This window comes from Ptychodera flava, chromosome 6, assembly GCF_041260155.1.
Source record: "Ptychodera flava strain L36383 chromosome 6, AS_Pfla_20210202, whole genome shotgun sequence".
Lineage (NCBI taxonomy): Eukaryota > Metazoa > Hemichordata > Enteropneusta > Ptychoderidae > Ptychodera > Ptychodera flava.
In genome coordinates this window covers 14,788,600-14,811,708 of record NC_091933.1, presented here as the reverse complement: position 1 = coordinate 14,811,708, position 23,109 = coordinate 14,788,600, and the positions used below count along the sequence as shown (strand labels likewise).

The following is a 23,109-nucleotide window of genomic DNA, read 5'->3' as shown; positions in this document are numbered from 1 at the left end:
CACTTTTTTAGGATTGTGTCGATATCAATGGTTTTTATCAATAAATACTTATTGAGCAGTCCAGACTTAAAGGTATGTTATTGACCTTTAATAATACAGTAACTGAGAAGTATGCTTTTTTTATTACCACAATTTTTTCTGCAAAGTTGCCCAGCCAAGTCATTGTGATACTGAAATCCTATGCTTTGAAGTGCAAGATGTAAATTGTGAACAATTTGGTTTAAGGGACCACATCAAATTGTTGCATTAAGGTGAAAAAGCCCAAATAATTTGATCTGAACATGACCATTTCACAGACCATGAACAAGGTGATGGATGTTGGCTAATCAGTAAATTTGTTTTGTTTTCGCATACAGTTGCATAAAGTTCACTTGTTCAGTTGTTTCTTACTTGAAAAGATAACACAAAAAAGAGACGTGCTCTTTGTCCTTTTATGAATGTGAAAGTGGGATAGCTACACAAACTGTTTCCACTTTCTCCAAACAAATCATTTTGGCCACATTTCTCAAAGAGCTAAAACATGTAGTGCTGTTATATAGGAATTTCCTTGGCACTCCTTTGCAGATTGGGCAGGAAGTGATAACAGAAGTTGATCATTCTTTTAATAGATACAATTTTAGTTTTTCAGCTAATGTAACAAGTTGAGATGGTCCCTAATCCAACCAAATCCTACTGTGAGAGTAAAGGTATCCCACCAGTTTGCTTTCACAATAGCTAGGAGCTATATGTACATGTGATTCTGTGTTAAAAATAACTACGGAGACTTTCATTGCCACAGTTATGGCCTACAGATGTATGTGCTAAAAGCTGACAACAAGGGTTGGTGTGTTTGTCATGTACAGTACGTAACTTTTGTTTATGCTGCCAAACTACAAGGCCACAAATTTAGTTATTGTGAAGGAAATGGTTCGCATGGATATTAAAAAGGTGACAGTAATACGACTAACATAGTCAGATTACATGTGTTTTCATGTAGTCAAGCAGATTAGCTTACCTAAACTATGATGTCCTTCAATTGAAACTTTTCTAAAGGCTGATTAAATTTTCAACGTCATAAAACCTAGATACAAGAGGTGGGTTAGTATGAAATTGGTCCTTATGCTTTGTTTTTCTGGTTATTGTTCTGCAGTTCTCCTTTGACTCACAGAAGCAATGATGAATTCAAGGGACAGGAAAAATTTACTACTTACACAAATCTAAATACACTCACATCTGTTCCCTTATCAAATTTTTACTCCCCACGGATGAAGGAGGAGAGCCCATCCATGTGTTCATCCTTCCACAAGCTTTCTTCAGAGATGCCTGGACCAGTTTCTTTCAAATTTGCTACAAGGACATGACCCATTGTTACACATATGCACTTTGATTTGTTTCAACAAATCAGCAAAGGCATGTCTTAGTTTTAGCTCTAAACATGAAAAAACAGAAACAAAATGGCCGACTTGAGTTGACATACTGAAACTGCATAGAGGTTCTAGACTGCCATAGAATGGAATGGATTTGTGTAAAGTAAAGTAAAGTAAGCCTTTATTGAAATCGTATCCCTGTTGGGATCTTGATCATAAAGTACAATGAAGGTTTTGCAAAAACAACAATGAAAGAGTATATATATATATATATATATATATATATATATATATATATATATATATATATATATATATATATTATATATATATATATAATATATATATATAATATATAATAAATATAAATATCTATACATGAGGTCAACATATTAAAGGTTCATAAATAGTTTACTTTGTCTTTTTCATTTTGTCTTGTCTGAGTTTAAAACATGTATGTATGTATTTTCCCAATTCACATAGTGATGCTTTATCTGTCCTTGAAAAGATGCTTACAAGGTCTTGTGTGCCTCTGAATGTATATACCATCTAATCAAAACTACATAATAGTGTATGATGCCTTGCTTTAGGTGATGTTCTCATTCATACACTTTTTTTTAATCTTCTCCAACAGCTAGATGCACCGCTGTTTGTAACAATGTTCCAGTGTTTTGTCACAGTGGTGTTGTGTGTACTCCTAGGTATTTCAGGATCTTGGTTTAAAGCGTTTTCCAATTTTCCAAAAGTGAGATTTGATCCCAAGGTTTCAAGAGAGGTATGTACCCACTGCTGTGTGGTGTGGTTGGTGTGTGTCAAGAAGAGGTCTGTCTGATAGAATGATGTCAGCCTAGCCTGTGACATGGAATTCTCAGCCTAGCCTGTGACATGAAATTGTCTGTACTTGTGACTGTGAATACTGTATATGTGTGTGTATGTATACTGGTATGAACCCGGCATGTATGTACATGTGTACTAGCAATAGTATGTATGTCTCTGTGTTACATGTGTCAGTATAAATTACATGGTTGGTTTCCTGTGGTAGCAGTCTTTTGAAGCTATATATATGGTGAAGCAATGTAAAATTTTTGAGATACTCTCACCGTGATTTTTGAAAATATATGTCAGGTAATCTGAATTGTGAAATTCCATCTTTAAGCCGATTTCAATGACCATTCTAATAGACTAACATACACAAGTGAGATTGTGCACTGCTCACTTTATTATATTATGTCAGTGTGTGTGCCTTTTGAAATAAAATTGTAATTTGGCCTGCTGAGGAATAGTGTGTCAGCTTGCAATCAACTAACAGCCGGCAGCAAGTGTTTATTGGAATTCATGGGTGTACAACACAACATTATTCCACTATTGTAACCAATCTATTGACAGTTTCATGTATAGTAGGTATCAAGGAAAAAAAACTGTCCTATACGGTAGTGGAGATGAGTGTCCTGAATCAGTATTGAAATGTCATTATACGTGTTGACCAAACACCATATTACAACCAGTGAAAGCTTTTATTTTATGCTCTGGTAAATTTTCCCTTCTGGGTATAGGGAGACATGCCATATCTATAAATGTTTGTCTTTGCCAGTGTGACAGCTGGCATCGAAAACTTATCCTGTTGTCATTGTGTCTGTAAGCAGTGACACATTTGCAGATTTGTAGCCCCTACTATTGGTCAGCAAAAGCTCAATTTTCTGGAAGGCTGTAATGAATTGAAAAATTTACGTTCGATTTACGAATGTAAGAAACTGCGTACATTATTTCTTTGTTTTTTATTGTATGTACTGTAAATTCTGAGGTACCTCTCAAAACCAATAACATTCCCTTCAATTTCTGTTATTTAATGTTTTAATTGAAGTAAAACACATCAACATGGCGCCCTCGTTTATCAGTGCCTGTAGTTTCACGTTTCTTTGTTCTGCTTTGAATGACCGCAAGTATTCCATTTATTGAGTGTGAAGGAATTTTTGAAATATTCATATCAAAGAGCAAACTTTTAATGTTGAATAGACTGGGAGAATTAAAATGGAGATAAGAAGATACTATCACAACAAACTGCAAAATAAATGCTTGCCTTAGCGCCTGTGCATTATTATCCAGGTGAGTTTATGATATGTGTATGTAGTTTTATGATCAGATTCGAAAAGCTCTCTCCTGATCAATCCGATACAGTCATTGCAGCGTACTGTATGAAGATTTGTTACTATGGATATACTGATGGTATCCATAGCAACAAGCAGTCACAGCAGCCATTGGTTTTGCTGTGCGTAGAAATTGATATGCTGAATGACTGTTGGCATAAATTGATATATGAAGTAGCAGCCTATCTCAGCACCATCATTTTAAATTTTGGATGTGTACCATTATTTCATTATTAGGGTAGAACTCGCCTATTCAATGATATTCCAACTCTTGAACTTTTATCGTGGTATTTTCGTCTACCACTTGTGGGGGGATCATTTTGAAGCTAATAGAGTAATTCTTAGTAACTCTGCTCGCTTGTTTTGTGAAAACCTAAAATTTCATTTTTCCCCCTAGAGTTGGCACAGGGATGGCAGCCATTTTGAATTTCAAATAACAGTAAATTTAAGGTAATTTGTTTTCATTGTACAAAAATGTGCATGGTCATCCCTGATTTTTATTCTGGATTTGGAAGAAAATGGTTTAAAGTTTCGTCCAAGAAAGTTGGAGAAAAAGTGGTGACTTTGAATATCTGATAGATGCATACGAGTTCAGATGCTGAACAAGATCTCTTTTACTGCTTCCCTGTAGTGTGCATGCAAACAGTTGAAACTTGCTTCTGGTTCATTACAATGTAGATGTATTGCCAATTATCTTGTTTAGTGTTTGAACACTCCACGTTAGCATCAATTCCACAGTACCAATGCACTATAATCAATGTTCAAATGTTTCCATACATGCTCACTGTCTAATGCTTGTAAAGGGTTTGAACTGGGTAGATATGAATAACATACATATACCAACAGAAGAGCCCTCATTTTATGTCTCACCATCTGAACTCGTGCACCCTGTGTGTATCGTACAGTTGTCACTAAAAGTGTCCCCCTCTGTCCTTACAGACAAAAGATGGGATTTTTTGTTAACAAATTGTTGAGAGCACTCCCCACCAAGATAAGATTTTTGCATTCATATCAGCCATTTTACATTATGGCCATGTTTAACCGAGGGTCAGATAGAAAGTAACAAAGTTGTAGTTGGATTATGTTTATGCTCACTCAAACTATTCACATCAAAATCATGAATCAAATGTTACATGTAAAAGGCCAGTAGCTCTAATTTTTTGGTGATTTTTACACTATTTTTGTTTTGAATGTCAGCTACAGTTTCTTGTTCTACTCCGTAAAGCATGTTGAGACACACAGTATTTAGCTTGTCAGCTCAGCCTGTACATGCTGTGCAGACTGAATTGCTATTGTCCACAAGTGAATTCTGGTCCTGACTAGACTTCAAAACAATAACAGTGCGTTTTACACATATATATGTTGACAAGCTTAACAGTTGGTGTTTCAACATGCTCTAGGGAGAAGAACAAAAAACTGTAGCTGACATTAACAACAAAAAATAGTGAAAAAATCATCGACAGTTACAGCTAGTGGCCCTTTGAAGGAGCTTGCATCCAAACTTCAACTTTACTCATGTCAGTGTGACAGTGCCGGGCGTAAACTCGTCTTACTCATTTCCTTACACTGTCATTGATACTGCAGCACCACTGTAGTTGCTCTTGTCAGGACCCACGACATCAGTTTACACCAAACACTCATGTATTATCGACTTTCCAAATTGCTTTATGGCATATTACTGAAAAAAGGTTACCAGACTCTGAGTATACATGTGTCTATTAACTCATGACAGGTGTAACTTTTCCCCATCAATCTTGTTCACACTAACTTTAATAAGACTGGATCATCCCTATTTGCCGTATAGTCACACATACTTAGGTTGTTACTATTTTAAAGCCATTAGCGGACCAGTAATGAGTGTACATTGTGTGTCAAAGCAATACCTGATATTAGAAATTGCACATGTCTCCTCCCAACCACTCAGCCACGTTATACCCTCCATCAACTTCTTGGGGGAGGATGGACATACTGGTATACTCTGTGCACAGGAGTATAAAATAGTGCGTTTCTGGTAACTCTTCAAAGGATGGGCAGTGAAAGGTGTACGTGTGTGCAATACACATTGGACTGTTGTCCTTAAATCTCTGCATTATAGTACTGAGACCAGTATCCCGGTCTTTTGAACTTCTACAGTATCTGTGTTTACTGTCTCATTCATGATGAATAATAAACAACAGAACTTCCTTTTGACTATGCTAGAACACTGTCTGATGGAGAAAATCTGTGTGGCCAAAAATGTTTATGATGCTATATTTTTTAAAGTTTTTTTTCCCTGTGGATATTTGCTGTTTTTTATATTCAGTTTTATTGTTCACTGTCTTTATAATACTCAATAATTGCCAGATTAATAAAATGGATTTGCCTATCGCAAGAGTAGCAAAAAAAAACCAACCAAACAATTATTCACCATGACTTATATACCCATACTGGCTTGCAATATTCCGTGACTTGTTGTACAAAAAACAAAAGCCTTAGCCATGTTAGGGCTATCATTATCATAATATTATTTATTCCTACATTTTTTATGATCAATCATGAAAGAGTAAATACAAGCTGAAAGTTGCAACCAGTGCATTGTACATTGTTGATACCAGATCAAGTACTCGCTGAAATAATTCAAAATGTTAAAACATACTTTGTATACATACAAGTTGATTAGTACTTTGGTTGTGCGATGGGTACAAGAATTGCTATGTGATGCTACATTTGTCAGAAGAAAAAAAAACAAGCTGATACACTGCGGTGAACTAACCATGCTCTTTGTGAGAAATATCACGTCAATTCTTGTAGTTTTTGGGTGGAGCATGTCATATATTGTATGTTAAAATAGATAAGATTGAAATACATGACATTTAATATTTTTTAGGAAAGTAAATGTGTGACATTGTTAAACAGAGACAGTACTTTAGCAGCAGAAGTGGCTGTTACTTGATTTTAGTAGTAAGTACACATACAGATGCATAATATTCTCTACAAGTCTTGTAAATTGTATTCTCTTATGTGTGTAGTCCTCACTTGATGTGAAGCTACCTGCATTGATGAGATTTATCATTACCTAAAAAATTCAGTGAAATGAATAAACTTCATAAAAGTGTCTAATTCAAGCAAATATTGATGCATTTCTATTGCTTTTTACAGAGGCAAATCAAAGTTTTCTATCCAACATTTATTATTGTAATTTAATCAAAACATTATGTTACGATGAATCAGTTGTGTACTACGTACGCAGCCACATAAGTGGGTCACCATTAAAAAGTGATATGATAGTAGACCAACAAATCAGAAAAATGCCAATTCAATAGACCAGTACAAGCTCAAGCAGGATATAGTCAGTTTTTGGAGTCTGTTGTTGTTTTATACATGTAGATTATCATAATTGCTGCGACTGAATGTGAAGCTTTAAAGACACAAGTTTCAATATAAGTAGTATTTAAGATTTGATCGAGCAATGTTCTAATTGATGTCAAGCAGAAGTGAGTGATTTCATACCTTAGTTTTTGTTGTTTTTTTGCCATTGTATGTCATCACATGTAAGTTCCCAAGTCCTCCTGGGTAAAGCAATGGTCATCAGTTTGTATGGAGACGTCACAAACTGTTGTAACAGAGAGATGTCTGCTTCCTGGTGGTGATCTCGGAGGGGTGGTTATTCCGTCGCGGTGAGCCGAAAGATTTCTCCGCTGGCACTTCCATCCGTCAAAGGCCTTCCTAAATGCTTCCCTGTACTTGGCACAAGTGACATTGTAAATCAGAGCGTTGACAGCGGAATTCAGGAAGAGCAGCGTTTTGGCCAGCATCTGTAATGTCTCGTGCCGTTCGGTCATTTCAGAGGTGGCGCCCAGTGCGTACAACAGCATTTCAAAATAGACCATGTACTCTGGAAAGACACAGACGAAGAAGACGGATGTTGTCACCACCAAGAGCACGATTACCTGCTTTCTGTCCTGCAGCATCGCCGACATGGTGTTAGCCAGGGCTTGTTCGTCTCGCCTCAGTTTACAGATGATCATGGTGTAGAGTACGAACACTGTACACATGGACACCACGAACGCCATGATCTGGCAGAGGAGGGTGGCGGTGAAGAGAGCCGTGGACATCGCAAAGGAGGAAATGGTGTAAGGCAGAGACAGCACAAGTCCCATCAACCAGCAAACCATCACCGAGATCCGTATGCGGTACTTGGTACGGAAGTACCTGGCTCGGAAGGGGTGGCATATTCCCACGTATCTCTCAATGCTGACGAGCGCCATGATGAAGAGTGCGGCGATCTGTGGGATGGAACTGAAGATGCTATGAACGAAGCTGATGATGTTCATGTTAACTTCTTCCTTGTGACTGACGAAGATCTCAGTCGGGATGCCTGTCACGAGAAAGAGAGTGTCGGCAACACAGAGGTTCATTAGATAGATGTTCAACACCGTTCTCATGGACGGCACTTTCAGTGTCACGTACATGAATGCACAGTTGCCCACAAGCCCTAGAATCAGGACAGCCACCAATACTATGGTGTACACAATGACAGAATAATGTTCATCTTGCCTTCTCTCGTGTTGGTCATCTCCTGAAGAACTGTCGTTGCCATTGTACGTATCATTCCATTCATAGATGTAGCTGTCCAAGGGAGGGGAAACAATGGAATTCTTCATGTTCATCGTCAAAGTCAGGCTGTTGTCTCTTCAGAGTTTCTCAGTCACATCCGAAATTGACAAACAAATGTTGATCGGAGAAATGACGTTTTTTCAGAACAGCGTGCCCCTAGGACCTAGCAGTGTTGTGTTCATGCCGAAGACGCAACGCCTTGCTCCACTTTGACAGAAGACCAGCTTTTTCTGTCACGAACACAGTCAGACCAATAATGCCTTTGAAGCTGTCCCAGTCTCATTCCGTTAATTTACAAGGTTGATAAACTTGTCTAATGGGCCGGTAATTAAACTGACATGTGGACAGGTACTTGTACATTGAAAAGCTAAACTTGGCTGGCGGATGTATATGGCCCAGTCATTTTTGACATAGTTAATGATCAACACACTGCTTGCCAGGTTTCGTTTGAATCCGTCTGCCGTGTAAACTGAACAGGAATCCAATTGAGCCATTAGTGCTTCATCAGTTGACTGTGTATTGATTGATTCTCAGTGACATAGCTTCTTACTTATGATTTTTCTCAAGAACCAATGGCACTGCGCTAGTGCCTGACTTCGCAGGCATGTAAATGATTGTAGAAAACTTAAACTATGAAAAAGTCATCCTAGTTTCATAAATGATCTCCTTTTTCTGTTTGAGACTGTATGCTATCACACTGTAAAAGTGCTGTGAACTGACGGGGCCTCAGAAGTCATGTTTGCGGTGTGCCGGGTAAAGTTTGTTTCCTTCTGCGTCGGTCGGTCAGTTCAGTAAGAGGGCAGACGTATGTGAACAAAAGGTCAGAAAGTGTCTTCCCAGATTGCCCAAGTGTCGTTGTGACATACATGTAGCACAAGATAAGCTCCACGTTCAACAAAAATTTTCCCTAACTTTGCTCGAGGTGTGGTATAAAAGAAGCACCAATGGAGGAATTATCACCCAAGTATTGCCCTCCAGGTCAGTTTGTTAGGCTCGTAAGTCCTCCACATAGTATTACAGTATACAGCACTAATTCTTCAGGATTGTCCCAGTGACAGTTTTGTGGTCATTATATTGGTGTAGTGTCTTTATTGATAAGCAATTTGGAGGATTTACACTGCATCTCAAGGTGTTAATATTTCATAGAAAACATACCCTTACCGTGTACTCTAATGGAACACAATAACATACAGTTTGGGAGCAGACAGCTGCAGGATCAATTTTGTGCTATTAACAGGTAATTCGTATAGCAGAGAGCCTATATCTAGCATGTATAGGGGCCATAAACTTGGATATATATACCGATAGAAGACTGACAACCAATATAAGTGATCCTTAATTATGAATTGAGCCATTAGATTAGGAAACCAAGTTTGATATGTTGCCACAATTTACAATCTCAGTCGGGGAAAATTAACCATGATTTCTAAATGAAAGAACAGACATGTACAAGTGAAATATCTTCTTACTGGATGTTGATGGTAATGCTAGAATATTCTAAAGCTTGTGGCAGCAAACTCTGCATTTCTGCCATGTTAAGGTAATTTCTATCATGTCTTGTCCTCTGCTTGTCCTTCCGTTATGGAAATAGTTAAACTACATGTACTGACTGGGAAGTATTAGCTATTTTTTCTTGTCTTGTTGTAAGTGTTGAATTTTTTCAGGACTTTCACTGTTTTTGTTTCATTTTTAGCTGACTGTGTACAGGTATAACATAAAGCCTAGCTGCCATTTCAGAACCCCACAAAAGTTTTTTTTGATCCAAAATGGTGTAGAGGGTCTAGGCTCGTACAGGTATATATGTACACTAGTATTCTGAACAGTAGTGGGAGATAGTTTTGCTCCCATAAGCAACCTGTGCTTTCCCCATGGAAAGCTTCAAATTCTACTATAAAATTGACCTCTGTTGGATTTCTTTAGTTCTGTTTTCACCAATGATTTTCCTTTTGGTCAGTCTTATTTTCTCATTGCTGGATCCATTGAAGTAAACTTTGCGCTGACCATGCATTGGTATCTGTGTTGTACCTCAGCAGACCCTGTCACAGTATTTTCCAATAGCTGATTTCAGAGGACAGAGTTGATAACCTAGGCTTGCTATTTTTACATAACATTCACACCCACAAGAATGAAGAATGGAAAGAATCACACAATCACTCAGAGAGAGACAGTCATTTCTGTTACTCAAGAATCTAACTGTGAGCACTTTCATATCCTACTCTGAAGTTCTTGGTCAGATATGACCTTGATAAAGCTATTAAGTCTGTATTGAAAACTAATACTGGAAGAGTAACAATTTGTTTTTCTGCTTGAGTGTCTCGCAAATATCACCTGTTTTGAAAGACAAACAAGAACAATTTTGTCAGCTCAAACTGGATGCTTTTAGAAATCGCATTTGTGGCAAATTTCACTGAATTGTCCAACAATTCTAAATAGAAAAAAATTAAAAATTGACACACATACCCGTAAGTAGCCTGACCTTCAGAAGGCAGTTGTTGTTTCTGTAAGTTAGAACTTTACAAGATCTGTAATCAGATCTTCTGTTACAAATACTTTAGTTGCTTTAACGTGGCTCTGTCTCAAATATTTTTCAGAAGTGGTACATTTCTGTATTATATAGCTTACATATTTCTGAAACATTTCCTTGTGTATTCATAAAATTTCAGTAACTATATGATATTGCTGTCCACTTGAATGTACGTCATTTTGACAGCTCTTTGTAGCTTTGGTCGCATTGAACAATCAATGCAATTAAAAGACATCATTTTCAGAAGAAAATAATCAGTATGCAAACCTGTAATGACTTTTTGGAGCATTTAAAACTTGTAGAGGCATCCAGTGAAATGTCAATTGATCAGGAATACCAGTGTACGATGCATGTAGCCACCTCACAGGAGCTGAAGAGGGGTATGGTGTAACCGCCCTCTATAGTTTAAATTGTTTTATCTTTCTTTCATATCCGTGTGATTTGCTCCATTCAATGTCAAAGAGTCCATTCTTGAATGAGTGATTGTTCTGAGTATTTTCAGTGTGTCATTTAATCACTGCATCTTTTAACTTGCCAATGTTTTCTTCATTTGTGTCACTAGCAATATATAGTGCCCTCTGTTTCCATGGAGCATTTTGTTGATAATTGTGAATGCAGGCACAACAATCTATTTCGAAATACTGTATAGGATTTTTGTCACCTAATGTTTGTTTTTTTTGTTTTTTGAAGAGAAGCAGACTTCTTAATGATTATGATTTTGTAGATGAAATTTCATTGTATTTAGATATGAGATTGAATATACAGACTGATGGAAGTATAGGCAGTATAATGCAAAACAAGCACTATAGCCTTTCTTAACAGTTTTGTTCAGATTCTCTGATATGACATCCAAGCCAGTGTATCATTCAAGGTGTATATACCGTAACTGATGCACAGAAGTTCTCATCATCGAAACATGAGTTTCTTGTTAAATTAACTATACTGACCATGAACTTTCAGAGAGTGGAGTTTCTAGCTAGAAACTTAAATACCGTAGCCAGAACATAGCTGGTACCATAGAGGGCGCTGTGGTATTCTGTGCATCAAATGAAAGCACAGAGACTGCAATGTGGAGTGTCCCCATTGCCTATTGTATGACAGAATTGAAGTATAAGAGCGGATTATGCAATGTCCGTTGTGAATTTCAATACAAAATATATCAATGGATATATGCTAAGGTGCACTGAGAAAAAAAATGATTGTTTCAAATAAATAATCAGAATTCTATTTTTGAAGTTGTTTGTTGTCTGTAGTGAAACAAATTGACATTTACTAGTTCAAAGTCTGTACATGTGCTTAACACTGGATCCCTGTCATGTTTGTCAGAAAAAATGTGAAATGAGATGCTTTTGTGCAGCTGGATGGACAGATGTTAACCTGTGCAACCACTTCAAAACAGGTCCCCATGCAGCAAGGAATTGATTGTGCTTTTTTTTTGCCAAGTAATGTCTGTCATTAGTGAAACCATCCTTGTATCGATTTTGTGGGACCACACCAACAGATGTATCAATAAAGTGTGCAGATACAGTTGTCAGCTGGTTATAGGCGTGTCTCGTGTATATTAAATGGGTCTGCTAAGTGGAAGGAGTTGAAATAAAAAATAACTAGCAATCTTGGCAGATGTACATATACACATTCCCTAACCACATTCAATATAGGCCAACAAATGCAGAAGATACATTTCCATGAGTAATTCATAATGTGGAGAGTCATACTGAAAAAGTGCCGTTGTGATGTACCAAAACAGGCTAGCTGCACAGGAAACTTGTAACTTTGTGCTACAAGGTCCAAATAGGGCTTGCAATTTCCGTCAGTGTTTTCCAAGGTCTGTCAGATTCTTCTCCACAAAACTGCTGTTGTCTGATGAAAAGTTCGAGAAGGATTTCATTCTCCAGACTTTGAGGAAAAACTATATTTTACCAAATGGCAGCCATGGCTACGTCAACTTTCATATCAACAGAAACCGGCAATAGTTCAGATTGGGATTCAGGATGTAAAACCCTGACTGTGAAAGAAAAGAACGTATACTCCCTGATAATATTGCTGCTGGTGTGTCTGGGAGTGGCTGGTAATCTTGTGTTCATGTTTGTCATTTACAAAGTCAAATCAGTGAGAAGACTTCACATCAACTGGTATCTGCTAAACCTTTCCGTTGTGGATTCCATGTTCCTCATCGTGCTTGGTACCTATGACATCAGCGTCCTCCATCAGAATGAGTTTTCAACAGAGAGGTTATCGTGTCTGCCTACTTTACTGGTCTGTGTTCCGCAGTACACGGCAATGTTCACCATCACTACCATTGGCATTGAACGCCACATAGCAATATGTAACCCTCTCAAAGCTCAGAAGACAAGTTCAAGTGCCCGGGCGAAGAAGTTCATCGGCCTAACATGGCTGTCCAGTGTGATCTGCTCTGCTGCCATTGTAATTCCCTGCCTTCTGGAAATCAGTCAGATGGCATCGCTGATTGTCGGGGTCGTATTTCAAATGATGCCATTTTGCATAACAATGGCTACCGTGACGGTCCTCTACGTGCGCATCATTCGACGCCTCAGGAAGCGCAGCTGTATCGTTAACGCGCCCCAGAACAGCCTACACCCAAATTACAGGGCACGAGAGACGAGGCAAGTGGTGAAACTTCTCGTGGTCACCACACTTGTCTTCTTCCTGCTGGTCTTCCCAGACCAACTGATGTATTGCATATTTGCCCTGGACAGTGCAAACGTGATATCTGTGCCATGCACCTCCACAAAACAGATCATGTACCTGTTCTGTCATGGCCTCCTCATCCTGAACGCTGCAATCAATCCGTATATCTACACTGCCGTTAGTTCCCGATATCGCATGGCACTGAAGATTGCCTTTGTCAAATCGTGTCTCTGCTGTAAGTCGTCAGCCAACCATAGCTCTCAGTCAGCATTGAACGTTAGCGGCTACAGGGCCAACAGCTACACAGAGAATCGTCAAGCTTTGCACGTGACACCAACACCTGAATCACACGGCAGCCTCCAAAGTGAAACACCTTCATCATTGAATTCAAAACATGGATTAAACTCTGCCATACCTGTGACATCAGTGAATTGTAACGATCATGAGACGGAAACAGATTGTTGCGAGACAGAAACAGATTTTCACGTATCACTTGCCGTTCCAACAATTGTTAACAATGAACAGCAGCAAGGAAATTAAACTTGCCCCAGACTAAATCAAGGCAGGAGATTCAGGTAACTTAACGTGTAGCTTGAAAACGGTAAATTTAATACCAGTGAACTAGTTGTGAGTCATTCCTAAAATATTACAGTGAGGAGCTAGGAGACAATAAGATAAATTCAGCTGAAAATGCAGAGAATTGAAATTTAAAGAGAATTGAAATTTGAAGAAAAGTATCATGTAAAGACAATATACTTGTGTAACTCAAATTTCAGTGATTGTCAGAGCACTTGAGGAAGCTGTGGATTAAAGAAAGTGTAATGGAGCTGATAAGTACTACCACTGCATAAAATATGTGTTACAGTATAGCTATGATGTTTGCTTGTTCCACTGTCTTTTTCATCATAAATGGACTATTTTTTTGTGTTTCACACATGTACCGGTAGTTCTCTTCAGTGCATGAACATTGTCAATGAATTGTACATGTATCATTAATATGTCCATCAGTAGACTGGAAAATCATCATGACCAAGTGTGCATCAATTGATCAGCAATAAGCTATATTGATCTCACTGAGCACAAAGCTGCTCTGAGATGTGTTACAATATTGGTCTGCGTGAACATCAGTTGTAGGTGCCAATTCCATTTATCAGTAATGACCAGTTTCTTTGACAATATGATGACTCCATGAAACATCTGCCAAGTCCAAACACGAGAGTCCTCATCAGTTGTCTTGCTCACAGTTTGTACCATGAAAAACATGTAGAATAGTCGGATGGGTTCAGAATAACGTTTGCAGAAGGAGGTAAATATTAGTAGTGATCAGCCAAAAAAATTAAACCATTTCATGAAATACCACTGCCTCATCTTCAATATCATTTTAGTTTGTTCAACATCAGCTAGAATTCTCTCTCCATACTGAAACCTGTTGTACGGATTACAGCATTGGACATTGGTGAAAAATAAACAACCAGAAATCCATACTGATAACTTTGAAGAGTAGACAGCCCAAGCAAAACAGTAACTGCCCTGATAATTTGCTACTTACACTCTATGCCCTGTAATCCTTGCCCACAGATCCAAGCACTTGTGAAGTAACAGTCCTATTTGAGGTATAGCTTGGTCGAACCCCCTTGAAATAATCCTTAAGCCTCCAGACTTTGATCAAAATTGTCAAAAACCAGTAACCAGGGACACAGCTGACGACAAAGTTAAGTTATTTAATACACATCTAAACAGAGTATTCCGGTACTTGAAGCCATCATAGTCACACCAAATGACTTTATACAGGAAATTTCATGCATTATTTATCTATTTTTTTTGCATTGATAGATAAATTATACCAGGTAGATTTAGGTAGATGTCAGAAAATTACTGTCAATAAAACTCCAAAATTATATTCCTTTCTGTAAAGTTACTTTTGTCATAGTAAAATTTTAGGGCATATCGTATGCATTGTGGTATGCATTGCATTGTATGTTGTCACACTGACCCAGATTGTCATCAAGATGAAGTTCAAGAGTTGTGTATTGCTTTGAACCAAACTGCATGTAGCAATTTTACAAGTTTCGCTGCACTATCTTTCTCTCACTTTTCGCCTTCCAACTTTGTGTTATTTCTCTGTACATGTGTGTTTTTTTTAATTTTGAAATCAGAGCATTTTGATCCGTATTTTCAGGAGCATTTGTAAGCCTGAGTAAACATTTATGAACAAACAATATGGGCTTGTTTACGCTGCTGTATATCAGCTTGAAAACAACTGCTCCAGACACTAATTTGCTTAATTATGGTGATAAATGAGTGACACGGTTTCCAGGCAAACCTTTCCTCCACAGCAACCTGTGGAGTATTGCGGCCAGTCGCCATAACGACTAGTCATCAGTAGGCCATCAGGCAGCCAAACTTGACAATTTTATGGGCGGCCATGATCATCTGGAAGATAAAAAAATGGTTGTGCCACATCACAATGCTTTTGTCCCACTCCAGTCTAGTATTGTTCTTTGGATAGAGACTGACTATTGAGAACAGCGGCTTGTGAAAATGTCTTCAGATCAAGATTACACGGATGTGAACTGCACGGATGATTCAGCCATGGGAGATGATGATACCTATCCACGTCTGATCTACACTATCACATTGGTGACTCTTTTTTTCTTCGGACTAACAGTTAACGGAATCTTCATGTTCGTCGTCATCAAAGTCCGCTCCATGCTGACGCACATCAACTATTTTCTGTTCAATCTGGCCGTGGCCGACACACTGTTCATCGCTTTCATCGTTCCGCTAGAACTGAACGCCTTGTACGGCTTCATCAGCCTAAACGATAATGAGTCCGCATCGGTCAACTGCAGGGGCAGCTTCTTCATATCTGTGCCGCAGTATACTGGAATGTTTACAATCGCCGTAATCAGCATCGAGAGATACATAGCAATTTGCCGACATCTGAAGGTCCAACGGTGTCATCCAGGAACAAGAGTCAAGAGTTTTATTGCCAGTACATGGTTTATGGGGCTGACATTTGCCACACTAGCAGTGCTGTCCGCTTGCCAAATTGAACCGGGAACCCTACAGTATGTTCTCATGATTCTCTTTGTGACGCTGCCATTTGTCACCTCCATGTGCATCGTCACTGTTCTCTACATCCTCATCATACAGTACCTTAAGAAGAAGCAAACGACAGCTTTCCAGATTGATGGCTACTCGGGCAGGATATGTCGCACCAAGGACACAAAACATGTTGTCAAAGTACTCGGTGTCACGGCAGCTATATTTTTTATTTGTGTCTTTCCTGACCATCTATTGTATTTCTTCCTCTTGCTTGACGGACTGGGTGCGATATCGGTGAGACAGTCACACTCATTCACTATTGTTTACCGCATTTTCCGCAGTCTGCTAATCCTGAACTCTGCCATAAACCCGCTGATCTACAGCGGCATGAGCTCCAAGTACAGGCAAGCCTACAAGACCGCCTTCTCTTCCTGTTGCTCCTCGTGCAAGAGACGCAATTCAAACTGTGTGTCACCTTGCTCACAGCCTGTGGTTCTCAGCGTGTCTGGACAACCAAACACCAGGATCAGGTCAGCCGCTCGTGAGCCTGGGGGCGAGCCACCAGAAAGTGAAAATACATCAGCAGTACACATTGGAGAAGGTTCTGCTGTTTCCCTCACCAATGAAGATACTGCAGTGCCACGTGAAGGTGTTGAAATATCACAGGCTGGAAGCTCAGAACTGGGAATCAACAAGAGTAGTGATGCAGTATTGCAAGTCAATGAAGGAACTGTAGGATCACCAGTCAGTGACGATATTGCTACTTTGCCAGTCAATGAAGATACTGCAGCATTGTCAGGTAAAAACAGTACCACTGTATGAAGCATCAAAGGTAAACAGTTTACCGCTGTATGAAGTTAGACTCACATGAAAGAAAGAACAGCATCTGTAACTCTGTCACTAAGCATGAAGATTACCGGGAAAATGTGACGCCATATTGAACCCAGTGTATTGATGATCCTGTGATGAGAAAAATTAGTGACATTCTGCATTTCAATAATGAGACAGGAGATGCATCAAAATCAACAAGATCAGCCAACAGCTGCTCATAACACACAAATCTGATATGCACATATGGCGCTATAATCTACTGTTGATATGTATAATATAACCCTGTCTGCATTACTCAGTGACTGACACTGTCAAAGTTTTTATACCCATTTATGTTAAAAGGCACAGTTGTACGTGGATGATTGCATGGACTGTTCCAGTAAAGGAATAAATTTCAGATCAAGCGAATCTCATCATGGTTGCAATGTGTGTATGTACATGTATATATGCATGCACAGGTTGCAGAAACCCATATTTATCATACAGATCAATAGTGGCTTAGAAGGGATTTACCACTTGAACTTAGACCTTTAACATCATAACCCAGAACACTAGAAGAATTCAGAAAATTAAATTTATGCTCACTACTGTGCTCCAATGTTGAGCACATCTTTCATCACCCAAGTCTTTTCCTGAGTGTGTTGTCAAGGAAGCTTAGATCTTAATCAAAGGGGATATAGCACAACAACAGTCGCAATTGGTGGTATATCTCAGAATTACATCCTGTATTTTTACATTTACAAAAGTTTGAAAACTAAACATCTGATCTGTCATTTAAATATACCAGTATATGAATACTGCAAACAAGTTTTGCATACAGACCCGATAAAAATATGGCGGTATATTATAGTATTTTGTAAAGAATTAACAAATCTCATGATGTTTGTGCAGCACTATAGATGAACAATTTATAGTAATGACTAGTGAAATTATTTCAATCAACTTTAACGTTAAAAATAGTGAGGCATGTTTCAGATATATTTTCTCCTATACTCTCATGTTTACATGTACGCACAATTGTCAATATAGTTGGGAGATACCATGAGATGGCTGATACTTTCAGAATGACTCAGTCCTTTCTTGATTACATATTTTTTTATTACAAGTGTAAATATGTGTACGTACATTTACCGTTTTTCGTAACTTGAAATATAAATTTGTAAATGAAGATATCAGTTTTTCATATCAGTGTATGTCATACAATATATCTGATCAAAGTTCCTAGGGACAAAGTTGCCAGTAGTTGACATCATTTTTGCCAGTGATGTTCTGTGGTAGAATGATGAGCATTCACTTATAATATCATTTAAGCTCTATAATTAGAGATAGAATATGAATTCCAATATGTACCAGAACTTATGTACCGTTCTGAGTACAACAGGTACAACATATTTTTTCTGTAGGTTTTTTCATGTCAGTTAGTTACCTATTCAAGATTAACCATGAACTCAATATGTTCTAGTAAATGCATGATACAAAAATTGTCCCATTAACCCAACTGTACTGCAGTACCAAGGTTTGCAGTGTGGGAAAGCATATTTACATTCCCTTTCTGTTAAATAGAAGAGATTATGTCACTTCCATTCTGTTGGCAGGATTGAAGTAGCATTTTATTAACAACTTTTGTCATGTTTCAAGATGCTGCACAAGGTACCAGTAACTGTCAACCTGAAAAATACAAAATTCAAGAAATTTAACATCCAAAAAATGCTAGTTTTTCTCTTTATCTTTTCACCCCAATTCTCTGAAAACAGGTCCACATGCACTCACCTTTAATAACAATGAGTGTGGGTCAAACCATGGTTAAGAATGGGTTATCACTTCCAACAGGATCCAGACAGAATTCTCACTGAGGTAAAGACAGAGAGTATTTCATTCAGCAGAATTTGAAATAGATCAACTGAACTAGTTTCATAGGTTGGCCACATGGTCTGTTAATTTTTAAGATATTTTTTGTAGAAAACACTTTTGTCAACCTTATTTTAATTATGTATACAAACACTTTACTCAAAAATTATACAGCCAGGAGTAATGAAGGTGAGTTCTTGAACACCCAGTGTGTAACTACCAGTATAGAGGTTCATACACTATCAAGAGAGACAATGTACAGTTATTTTGCAATGTATAGATACTAAACACAATAAAAATGTTTTGTGTACTAAAAACCATGAACTTGTGGTTGAGATCAGTACAGCACACCAATCTGTCAATGAACAGATAGTAAGTCTTAAAAAATACCCTACTGTGGGCGTAGATGCATTTACGAACAGTTCATACTATCTTGGCAGACAAATCAATCATTTGTAACTTTCATAGTAAGGTCTGCCTTACTAGTACTAATCTTTACTGCAGCCATTCTCTCCTAGACTTTCTGCAGCCACTGTGCCTGGCATTGCCACCTTTCTGCCCAAGCTCTTGCATGCAGCCACATAGAATTCAGAGAGTTGCGCTCTATCATCAGATAAAAGCAGTTGTACAAGTGACTGTGTTCAAACCCTATTCAAACTTAGAGTGTTTTACATAGTATACATGAAGCGGACATCTTGCAAGTTGTCACTCACAAGCAGCAATGAAACTTTATATCCGTACACTTGTTGTAACAGCCCCTAGCAGCCTTCAGTTGATCAAATATACATCTCACCACGGTCCCTCCACAAACACACATCGACATTGTTTCCATGGGCTTCTGCTTCAACAAGTAATTACGTATTAGAGCGCCGTAGTTAATTCTGAAATACTATCAAGCAGTCCTCATGCCAACCAAGCCCTGCATACTACTCAGATGGTGATCATGTGTGCTGATGAAGAGCTCTGCAGTGAGCACCTGTATACAGCCCCAGTCTAGTATCCGTTCACTTTATTTCTGGCTTTATGAGTTCAAAATAGACCAAGAGATATCAGACTCACTAATATATCCCTACCACAGACATGTCCCGCTGTATCTTAATGAAAAAATAAATCTTGGATGCTACTGTCTGACAGTTTCATCCTGGAAACTTTACTTTATTGAACAAACACTGTGATAATGGTGTGATTGTATCATGTGAACTGTGTGGTTTTCCATCATCTACATCATGTGCAGACAAAGTTGTGTATTTACACCATGTATCAGAAAGAAATTTTTATCTGTGAAAAAGTTATTCTGCAAAAGATGCTACTCCTCTGTATCCAGACAACTCATTCAAAGCGCACTGTATTCACAGGGAATTGTGGGATTGTTCTCTACGTGCTTGGTGGCTTCACTGATGACTTTGATCACGTCATCATGACAGTAAAAACACACATTTACCTCAGATTGCGTATGAATGATAGCCCCTCAGTAATTTGTTAAAAAAACCAACAAAAAGTAAATATTGTATTATTTTTCTCCATCCATTGAGTGTCCATGGCAACTAAGAATCATGACATTTACTTCACACTGGCTGATTGGACAATTGATGGTTGCATCCGAGTGACTTGAAATTGGTTGAACTAGCTAATTTGTCAGTGTAAATATAGACTTGGCTTTCATTAGATGCCATGATGCAGCAAGTAAATTGACAAGTTGGTTTTCATTAACTTGGATAATAGCGTTGTGTTGGTTTGATCATTTACCTTTCAGATAACCGTGGCCTCAGAATATTGCAATCACAAAAGTCTTAATCTCAGAATTAGATCTATAATACCATTGTTATCAAATGAGCCTTGTAGATTTGATATAGCGACTTCACAACCAGCTAGGAGTCTTTAAAAACTTAATAATGAAGTCTTCAGTTTGCCAAGATGCAAGCGATGAACCTCTTTAGTCATTCTTGAGATAGTCTGTTTCAGACTATCTATTTGGAATTGTTCAAAGTTGGAAAAATTAAATTATACAGAGATTGTTATTAGACAGGTGAAGATTCTAATTTTGAAATAAAAGTCATGAGTCCATCGGTTTTGGATTCACATTCTCTTTTGTGATCTGTGAAGTATTGTATCATGTCATTCCTTGTTACATCATAGTTTATTTGCTCAACAATGCCATCCTTTAATTAAGTGTGAGATGCAGCCAGGAAATTGGGAAGTATACATGTTTGTCAGACCCTTAAGTGATGCAACCGGGCCTGTAGAATCTGTCATAAGATGGGTACATCAACTCTGAACTGCATCATTTGATAGGCAAGGTGACGACTGAGATGACACAAACCACAGTATGCACCCGGTATATGTGCATCCTTCCTCAGTTACTTTCACTGTGATACATTGCACTGGAGCGAGCTGATAACTGTACAGTAAGCATATGTAAGAGAGTTGATATATGTACCCGGTATGTTGAAGTGTTTTCATTGTTTCTTGGGTCCTGGAACTTCGTGTTGATGACATCACTCAGTTCCAGCATCGATGCACTCACTGCATATGATCTGCAGCATTATTGAAGTGGACAGTTCTTGTGCTAGTTTGAACTTGAACTTCTGGACTGTAAACGTATGCTTTCCCAACTTGGAAGATCAATGGATTGACTTTACTTAAAGGAGAGAGAGTGGTCCCATCTTTCTGTGCATAATGCTTTGGGAACGCCAATAAGACAACAAAACCTGGGTTTTTTTCTTTCTGTTCATACACTCTCAGCATGATGTGCTCCCAGTCGTCACCACTCTTCGCTGTATATTCTGAGAATAGTACATGTACAAATGACACAGATACGAATGATGATGTAATCCAAAGTCCCTCACATGCATTATCTGTAACATTTCTGGTCTGTCTACCGCTGATCCTCTTGCTAGGCAATGTCGGCAATTCTGCATTCCTCTATGTCTGTGTGAAAATTCGCACCATGCAGACCGTGACCAATATGTACCTAGTCAACTTGGCCATTTCTGATCTCATATTTCTGACTTTTTCGATCGTGATGGAGCTGTATGGCCTGTACATGGACACTGGGATACCGTTCTGCGTGATGTGGTCCCTCTTCAGCTGCATTCCTCTTTTCACGTCCATATTCACCACTGGACTGATCAGCATCGAAAGATACATCGCAGTGTGTCACCCTCTTAGGGCACACCGAGCCAACCACCGACCGCGAAACCTTCGAATCATCATCGTTTCCTGGGTCGTAGCAAGTCTCATCTCCATTCCGAACTTCGTCCAGTGCTTCAACGACTCACTGACTTTGTATTTAGTGGTCTTAATTTTGCAAATGGTGCCGTTTGTGCTGTCCATGTGCACGGTCATCATCATGTACACGCTGGTGATCATCAGACTCCGAAGGAGACGGCGGAGAGTCGGTGACGGGCAGAGCCAACCAAAGTTCCGCAGCACGTTCTATCAAGACACAAAACAAGTGATACAGCTGCTCATCATCAGTTCTGTCATCTTCTTCCTTCTGGCATTTCCGGACAACTTGCTCTATATCCAGATCGTCTTGCAGATGTACGATGTACCGGCATTCATCCCCTGGGACATCTTCCTGGATCTGTACATAGTCTTCCGCATTTTGCTTTTCCTCAACTCTGCGGTGAATCCCTTCATTTACAACGCCACCAGCAGACGCTACAGAGAGGCATTCAAGAAAGCCTTTGCCAAAAGCTACTTAGGTAGGCACTGTTGTCACAGAAACAAGGACAGAAATTTGGCCACCTTTACTGACTCCAAACGTGCTGCAAAACCTGCTACTGACACAAACAGAGAAAAAGACAGCGACACAGCCAAGATTCAATTTGATGAAAAAAATGCAGGAAAGCAACGGTCCGATAAAAACAACACAAATAGTCTTGAAACTTCCATATCACTTGTGTGAGTTGAAGTTCAAAAGCCTGTCAATAGTCAAGTTTACTTTCAACAGTAAGAGTGTTGCAGATTCCTTGTGGATTAATTGAAATTTCTGAAATTACCCTTGAAAACGTTTCATTGAATTTTCAATAACAGCGGCAGCGATCCCTTTGAGTGCCATAGTCTATTTTTGTCACCTTTATAAAAATATACCACAGTCAATTTTTTCAGATTTTTGCCA

General features: G+C 38.6%; 1 protein-coding gene across 1 annotated transcript in view; it reads left to right on the top strand.

Moving 5' to 3' along the window:
- Positions 1-23,109, top strand: part of LOC139134939 (GDP-fucose transporter 1-like) — a 59,229-nt gene that overhangs the window by 3,840 nt on the left and 32,280 nt on the right. Inside the window, exons 2-3 of the mRNA XM_070702041.1 lie at positions 12-72; positions 1,981-2,121. Of these exons, the coding sequence (XP_070558142.1) occupies positions 12-72; positions 1,981-2,121 (202 nt within the window). The remainder of the gene's footprint in view (positions 1-11; positions 73-1,980; positions 2,122-23,109) is intronic.